This window comes from Telmatherina bonti (assembly GCF_933228915.1).
Source record: "Telmatherina bonti genome assembly, chromosome: 19".
Classification (NCBI taxonomy): domain Eukaryota; kingdom Metazoa; phylum Chordata; class Actinopteri; order Atheriniformes; family Telmatherinidae; genus Telmatherina; species Telmatherina bonti.
This window is the reverse complement of record NC_136617.1, coordinates 23,492,313-23,501,293: the sequence shown is the minus strand read 5'-3', so window position 1 is coordinate 23,501,293 and position 8,981 is coordinate 23,492,313. Positions and strand designations below refer to the sequence as shown.

General features: G+C 37.8%; 1 protein-coding gene across 1 annotated transcript; it reads left to right on the top strand.

The window, feature by feature from the left end:
- The first annotated feature begins 263 nt into the window (after positions 1-263).
- sem1 (SEM1 26S proteasome subunit) lies at positions 264-2,879 on the top strand. Its single transcript, XM_079259121.1, has 3 exons — positions 264-400; positions 884-977; positions 2,602-2,879. The coding sequence occupies exons 1-3, from the start codon at positions 325-327 to the stop codon at positions 2,639-2,641; spliced, it is 210 nt and encodes a 69-aa protein (XP_079115247.1). The 5' UTR covers positions 264-324; the 3' UTR covers positions 2,642-2,879.
- Positions 2,880-8,981: the final 6,102 nt, after the last annotated feature.

The following is an 8,981-nucleotide window of genomic DNA, read 5'->3' as shown; positions in this document are numbered from 1 at the left end:
ACTTAAAGGCATATTAAAACAGCAAGGACTTACCAATACAAGTATACTTTTTTTTTTTTTTTTTAGCTTTTAGGTTCTTGTGGACAAGATTTAAAGTAACAGGTGAATCCATTCATAACCCCAGTGAATGATGGAATGCATTGTTTCCATCTACAGGTATGAATGTGTCTCCTTGTGATGAAGGGACCAAATAAAAGTCTTGCCTTGTGTGAAAATTGCGTCTTCCTGCGCAGCCACGACCCACACGAACAGCTTCAGTCTCCCGCAGTTCCTGCGTGCGACATGAGAGCCATTCACTAGCAGGAACACAACGGAGAAGCTAACATGTCAGACAAGAAACAGACCGTAGATCTGGGCTTACTGGAGGAGGACGACGAGTTTGAAGAATTTCCAGCCGAAGGTAAATAGTAACATATCACGAGAAAGCACCGTATTTGTGTGTAATTCTCAACTCTTGGTCGGTAAATGATAGTTAAACGGGGGTCATCCTTGCAACAGTGACTCAGTGAACTTAGCCATGTTAGCTTTAGCTAACTACGTGGGAAATATTTATGTAGCAAACATTTTACTTTTTGTTAACACATCCATGCGACTTAGGAATTTTTCTTATCTTCTAATAACTTCGGCAATCCCTGTCTAGTTTAATAATGCTATTTAAGTGCTCACATTTATCTACCCGTATACGATTTAGCTTGTAGTAGCTAGCAGTAGCTTGCTAGCGTGACGTGAATATTAGCAAACAAGCTACGCCGTCTGTAAAAGAGAAACATTTAAATATGTTCCCATCTGAAATGGCACCTGTGTAGCTTTTTATCCTTTAACGTCAGACCTTTTGGCTGAGTTTTTCCGTCTGCATTAAGATTTATGTTTGTGTAACTCTTAGACTGGACGGGGCTGGATGAAGATGAGGACGCTCATGTTTGGGAAGACAACTGGGACGATGACAACGTAGAAGATGATTTCTCTAATCAGCTCAGGTAAATTCATCATATTTTTTTTTTTACACTTCTTTACAGAATAGCAGTGACTCAACTAACACGCGTCACAAAACTGAAACAGTTAATTTCATAATAAAGTCTCACTTTTGTCTCCTGGCAAAATGATTTACCTGTCCTTAAAGTGGAGAGATTACTTTACATGGTACCATACATGTTGTAGCACATACAAGATACACCGAACACCCAAAATAAGTATCTAATTTATATTTCACACCTGCAGTTCTCACAGATCAAGTCAGGCATGCACTGATCCTTGCTTCAGCCCTACATGGGTCAGCACTCCTAAATTGACTCTTAATTTAATTCATATCTCACTTGATAATGAAAAAATATCCTCTATTATTATTATTATTATTATTATTATATAGCTTGGGCACATATCTGAATTATCTTTGATCTCATTTCAAAATATGCATAAAATGACATTGCAGATGAGTTGAGTGATTATGCAGATGTATACATCAAAACATTGTCATTGACGGATATCGATAGACATCTGCATCTTTCAAAAGTATTGTTATAGGACCTATATGACTGTAACATGTGGCTCACAGGGAGTCATTCCTACTAGCTGCACCATAATATTTTTTATGTTTGTCTGGGTAAATATCATAAAAATTTTGATTGAAACAAGTAAAGAAGCAGTTATGATATTGATTTTAGAGCTTGTGAAACACATTAATGACCAGTATTTGAGACAGTGACTGGTCATGAAGTATAAAATAATGTAAAAATAAATCTGGATATTCTGATGGTTTTGCATTTGTGGTTAATGAATATGGAATAGTGTAAATAGCAAAGCAAGACTGAAACTTTTCATTCATGAAGGTGTCTTATATTTTTTATTTTGCAAAAATAAAAGTAAGAAACAATTGGTAGTATATGAACTTAAACATGTGCAGCTTAAAATTGAGGAAAGTTACTGCAAACCACAAAAATACCTTTTGAGGGAATTGCAACATATGTTTTGTGCATATTTTTTATATGGAAGCTTCAATCATCAATATTACACTTAATAATATTATTGATGAAAATAAAAATACATTTTTATTTCTTTTTGTTCCTCCACCTGTCCTGTAGACTCTGCAGTGCTTCACGTTGTCGTTGCTGTTAGTTTCACTGGGACTCTGCTTCCAAAATGTAAATAGTCTAAAAGACCCTTGAATATTTTAAACTGAACAGGGTTACAGTTTTAGTTGAGTGGAAAATTTCACATCGGGGTTATCATCTTAAGATCTGTGATGCTTTAAAGGCTTGTACTCACACACATAATCAGTAACTATTGATGAATAAGTGACTGCTTTGTTTCCATTTGAGCACACTTTAGACAGCAATATGCTATTGTTTTATTTAGGCCAGTTACAATAACCATATTATTAAGTTGATTCTTAAAGATATCATTATTGTTTAAGGGCATGGCTTCTATATATATGTATAATCATCAAATCCATAGTTGCATGCATTATGTAATATTTATATATTTTCTTCCTCCCATCTCTTAATGGTTCTTACAATCAATAGCAGAGGGTACTTATGCCTTAACCGCCCACCTGTAATCATCTCTGCTGACTTGATCTTTCTATTTTCCTTCTCCTCCCTGCAGAGTGGAGCTCGACAAACATGGTTTCAAAATGGAGACGTAATAAGAACTTGCAAGGCCTCCCAGTAGCTGATGGCATGGAAATTAACATGGATATCTGAATATCACCGCTTTATTATTTGACACAAGGAGACATTTGGAGATGTTAAATTCCATTTTTTTTTTTTTTTTTTTTTTAAAGAAATATTGATGGAAGTAAAGTGTTGAAAAAGGAACTTTTCAACACTTTACTTTAATCTCATGTGATTTGTTCATTTCATTTGCTTAATAAAGGAATTGCGTTAAGACTCGTGTGCTATTTAGCTTTAAAAAAAAAAAGACTTTTGATCCACAGACACCATGTCACCTCAAGAACTTTAAATTTCTTTATAGTTCATGTAAATGTTTCTGTTCTTGTCAGCCTGTGATTGCATAGCCAATAATTGATGAAACATATCCATTTAGACAGTGTTGATCTAATCTTTGAACTGTTCTTATATTTAGTACATATGTACAGATTATAGCTCTTCAGACTTTTTGGCCTGCCAAGCCAACACTAACTGCAATGGCTGGCTTTTTAATTCCCTCGGCTACATTGTGCTGTTTTGGACCGTATGAACTTAGTCTATTACTAAAGTTAAAGTACTAAACAAAGTTTTATTTTAAAGCAACAGTACTTTCGGTTTATTTAAACTATCAATGTGATGTCTTAAGCGATGAAGGAAACATGAACAAAAAAAGTAGACGAGAAAATGGAGATGTACGCAAGCTGCTCACTGTGGATGTACACAGTGCATGGAAGCGTGTTTGTGGTGCATGCCACACACATACAGAGGCAGTTCTTCTGCACTGTGGTTCATAACAGCCCCCTTTCTCGCTCGGCCCCACAGTGCTGGGCTGAGTCCCTGAAGGAGAGATTATCCACTGCCGTGTTTGTCAGAGGCAGGGAGGGGGTCTCAGCATGGGGCCTGCCATGCCTGGGCCTGCCCCTACTGCCAGCAAAGCCCTTCTCTTCCGCTTGGCACAGCGGGGACTCTGGTGCTGAACCAGAGGCCAATTTATCCCCGCCACACTCCCCCTGCAAAATGATTTCTCTCAGTATTTTGCCTACTCTTGGTCCCAGGGTCCTAATGAGGTGAAATGGATGCCAGTAAGACCAAGACGGCAAGACCCATTTTCATCCTGAAAACAAAATCCTCCTTCCACCTGTAGGGGTGCAAAGTAACCTGGAAACATTGACACAAGTACTTTATTTTTACATACAACTTCTGCAATTTCCTAGTAAATTCTGCTTTAGGTCATGTAGTTTTTCTTGGGGATAATGGTTTTACTTTTGAAGTACACAAAGTTTAAATGCAGAGTTATAAAGTAACAGTATGTCATTGCCATAAAATTGTTCATGCAAACAATCTTTGTATAATTAGAAAAAAACAGCCTCGAATCCATTTTGCTACAGGAAGACCCTTTTTGGACATTTAAAAATAGTATTTTGTCTTATGGGAAATGATTCAAATTAAAGATGTATTTTTGCAAGATTAACACCAGCAATTTGAGAAACTGAATAGTAACTAGTGCAATAATACTTAATAATCATTTTTGGCCACTCATCACTCATTCATTTAAATTTGTTAAATCTTGTCTGGGATGTGACTTCACATTACACCAGTTTAATATTACAAATCTGATAACTGGACCCTTTTCTGACCAAACAGACTTTTCAATCATCAATAGTGATCAGTTCTTTTTTCATATCACTTTTGGCCAGTGTGTAGCTTTACTTTATATTTACTGTTTATTATATTTCTTTAGATTATAGTGGATAGACTCACTGTATGTTGAATTACTGCACACTTTTACTATTGAAAGTAAATGGAAATTTGTCGGCTTAACTTTTGTGTTTGAAGGCTGGAAAACAAAATATGGGCTGACAACATGTCAGTTTTCTTCAGAGAGAAGAAAATGCCCTGTTTACTGATGTTATACCAATATACAATCATCTGTACATAACAGTCCAGCAGCTCTCTTGAGTGCTCAGTCGGTATTGTATGTTCCCATCGTTACCGGTGCACATGTCAATGAAGAAAAAAAATATTTTGTTGACACATACTGCAGGAAAAAGGCAAAGTTTAATATCTGAGTAAAACTAACTGTGTTTGAATTCAAAAGTGCACAAAACTCAGATCTGTTTATGCCGGTGAAACTTAGGGCCCTGGGCCAGATGATAATTCTGGGGGCTGGGAAGCCAGTCAAGTGAGAGAATTGGTAAGTGAGAGCAACAGAGGAGGACTTGTGACCATTTTGTTTGTGCTGAGAGCGTAAGATTGCTCCCTTGTGTTTGACACAGTATGGGCCTCAGCGGGCCTTCAATATTCCACCTCACAAAGATCGCCAAGCTTGTCAATGTCCCTGAACTAGTCATGCTTCAATCCCATTTGATCATGACTTTAATTTGTGCACGCATTTTCGTTGTTCCTTTGTGACCCACATAATTCACCTCGACATGGATGGCTCATTGTTGGTCTTATTGGGGCTGAACTGAATTTTAATATAGAGGAATATTCTAACGGCGTTGAAGGGTTGCTTTGAAAACAATTATATATCCCCATTCAGTCTTTGCACAAAAAAAAAAAAAAAAAAAAATCAAGCTGTGAAAACTGATGCTTTCAACATATTAAATGCATTTTGAGCTTCCAATTGCTGCAGCCCGATTCTTGTCTTTCTGAATGCCCAGATTCTTCAAAAAGCACTCCCCCAGCCCACGCAGTTCTGATACCACATGCAAGAGAGCAGCCAATGGAACTGTGGTGAGGACTATTTCATTACCCTTCATGTTGGGAGATGGCAGATCCATTGTTCTCAAGGCCCACAAGCCTGTGGGCGAGAGTCCCTGCTGTGTCTACACTGAAGAAATACACCAGCCTCCCAGGCTGTGTTTTCCTCTCTTTTCTGCAGAAGCTACTGTGACCCTTCCAGCTTTCTCCCTCTCCCACTGCTACAGGTCCTGCTCTTGCTGCTTCTCCTCTCTCCAATCCCTTCCCCAATGAGCCGGAGTGAAGATGAAGCTGTCGCTGCACAGCTAGGAAGCATACAGCTGCTACTATAATAGTCCTAATTGCACATTTCTTTTGTAAAGATGGTGGGGTGAGCGGTTTTTTTTTAGTTTTTTTTAAAAAATCCACTCAGGAGTGCGTTCAACAGTAAGACAGCCAACCCACTGCCGAATAGCCCACACCTGCACGCTCACACCCCCGCAAAAGTAAACACAGATAATAAGGTATAATTACTTTAGAAAATAATAACGAAGAGAAACCCTCATACCCCCCTTCCCTTAGTGACAAAGGGCTGCCTGTTTATCGTGGGGGGTGAAACAGTCCCAAAGGGCCCTGGCGAGTGCCCTATCAAAAGACCTGAGGGCCCTACTGAGGGTCCCTTATAGGACAGCCATCAGTGTCAAGGGGGACTTGGGCTTTTAAGTCCCCTCTTCCCTAACTGCTTTAATTAAGCAGTATGGACTGACCACAGGGCACTTTTTCAGCTCCATTCAGTTTCATCAAAATGATCCTGTGTTGTCTTGAATGGTTTCTTTAAGTGGTATCAGAAGAAACCCAGACTGCAACGTTCACATAAAATATAAAGGTTAACATGAGTGAATTTGTATCAACAAAGACAAGATTATTTTTGTTACAGACAGGTCTCAAATAAACTCCATTCTGAAGGAAAAGTGGTACTACTGCATGTGATTTATGTGTTATGTAGACTACATAATGGCCTGAAGATCTGTTTATAGTGTAATGATCCATCTGTGCTTTCTGTACACAAATGATCACAGTGACTGTAAGTGTTGTGGTAATCCAAATATTAATTATATTAAGAAATATATTTTCCCATGTGCTTCGGGTTAGTTTTATCACAATAACTGGAAAGAAAAGGAAACTGATGGCCTAACTTTATTAAGCAGTAGTAAAATATGGTAGTAAAAGCATACAGCTTTTTGTTCCTCAGGAGGATGTGTGTTTGGCAAGGTTGTCAGGCAAGTAGTACAGACACACACACACACACACACAAACACATAAATCTGGTGCATAAGCCACCATTAAAATGGTTAATTGGTGTTTTCTGTTTTCCACTATTTACAGTCTTTGTACTGAACTAAGGCCTTGTTCAGACTGCAGGCGAATCAGATGGATTTCTCAAATCAGATCTTAAGGAGAGACAGTCTCCTCTGTTATTTGCAAGTGATGAGATTGGAGTGTCTAGACATCACTCAGCCTACCTGCATGGGTTGCTATGGAAACAACTTACATGCCACTAGGTGTGCAGCTACATTAGTTATGTGGTTTTCCTGTAATAAGCTCCCGCCAGCTTTTTCCTGTACAGACAACATTGTGTCGTGGTAGTTTTGGAAGCTATTGTGAATTGATCCACCAATATGCTTTCTGGGATGTGATCTTTTCTCTTTAAACAAGCACATGTTCACAAAAAATAACTACAGAAGTAGACTGATGTTGTGTGATCTGTTACAGAAATGTCTTTTGCTAGTTTTAATATGAGAAAATTCCTGAAACATGGAAAATGTTTCATGTTTGGTAGAAAGCAGTGGAAGAATTAAGGTGGAAACTTCAGAAGTGAACACAAACAAACAATAAATGCTGGATGACCCTACCATGACACCACCCACTGGTTTGCAAGCTATGGAGTTTATTATGTTGGTCTTTAATGAAGCTAAAGAACAGGACTGTGGTACTAAAGAGTAATCCCAGAAAGCTAATAGGACAAAAATATTCTTTTTATAGCCATTTTGAATCGAGGTTATTTTCAGAGAAATGATTGCACGCAGATTAGTGGTAAAACAAGCTAATAGTATGTAGCTATTGTAGTCAAGTACTGAGTCTCAATATCTTCTGTAAGAATTTCATGGTATTACATTTTAAAGGGCTTCTTCAACATCATCAGGTCCTATGACTTTGCCCACCAGTCAGAGTTGTTTCTTGTATCTGTGTCCCATTACTCTCCTTCACTGACATGACCCAACAGCATGCTAGCAGTAGGTCTCAGTTTCTGTTCATTTTACTGGTATACGTGAACACAAACAGATTTTAACTGTGTGTCTTTGCTGTGGACAAAGAGGCACTTTAAGGCCATTTTACCAGAGGCCCACATATTTTGTTTATTCTGAATGTAGCGTAACATCTTTTAAGCTAATGAATTGTAGGAATGTGATCTTGTTCAAGGCTTGTTTGTGTTTCAAAAATACACTCTGTTTCAACATAAATACATTTTAGTCAAGTAAAATCTATGCAGACAATGAAAACAGGAGACCACAGCATAAATCTTTTCAAAGGTTAAAGAACTATGAAAATGACTAAATTGGCACCTCTGGTAGCCGTAGTTAAACAAATGTTACAGAAACAGAAAGCAGGAGAATTTACTTGATCTTTGCAATGAGGTAATGCTACAAAATACAAGTACAACTGTTCTCCCCCCCCCCAATACCAAAGGAAATGTTAAGCATCCATACACAGACTTTTACATTTGTATAAACCCATTTTTGGTCTTCTACCCTCTTACTTTTGAGAACTAGTTTCTGCCCCCTTACCATTTTTTTTTTTTTTACTGACAGTGGCTAAAGCTCACTCTGAACTTACAGACCAACTTAAAACTCCAGGTGCTGATGTCAGTGTTTAAAACTGTCCTCAAAAACTTAGAGTCTGACTTAGTAGGTGTCTGCAATTGTTTGTCTAGCTAAATATGCAGAAAATGATGACATTTTCTATGTTTTTACTGTATGTTTTAGATTCCATGTTTTTATTTGGTTGCTGTAATGTAAACACGTCTGAACTGGAATTTTGACTGCTGTTGTCCCTTGAAAAAGCAATCTTGTAATCTCAGTGGGATTTACCTGTTAAAAAAAAGGGATAAAAGAATTTTAAGAAATGCTGGTAAGAATATACATTAATGAGGAAACCATAAAAATCCATACTCTTGAATTGTTTTTTATCAAAGCACAAGATGTTGCTGCACATTAAAAGCTCAATTTAAGAGTCTCTATGCATTCAGCTGTGTAAGCACCAAATAGCTGGTCAGTATAATGTGATAGACGTTTTCAGAAATGGGAAGTGATTTGGTTCAGCGCTGCCATCACTCTGGATTTTAAATGGTCACTCTGCTGAATTGTGCAAAAGACACTTTGGAACCAAGTTCAAGCCACCTCAAAGAGTGCATGAAACATCTGAAGAAATCTGATCAGAAAATGTTCTTTTAAACCAGTTCCAAATGTGGTTTGGATTTGAGTTTCTTAATTATTTCATGCGTTATTTTGCCTCCCAGATTTCTCTGAGTATGTTGGAAAAGCTTAAGTCAGGTCTGAGTTGATGGTCTGAAAAATACCTAAGATAACTGGCAGC

Coding starts and splice junctions, on each gene's coding strand:
- sem1 (XM_079259121.1), top strand. CDS start 325: ATGTCAGACAAGAAACAGACCGTAGATCTGGGCTTACTGGAGGAGGAC. Junction 401..883: donor TGAAGAATTTCCAGCCGAAG/GTAAATAGTAAC, acceptor TGTAACTCTTAG/ACTGGACGGGGCTGGATGAA. Junction 978..2,601: donor GATTTCTCTAATCAGCTCAG/GTAAATTCATCA, acceptor TCCTCCCTGCAG/AGTGGAGCTCGACAAACATG.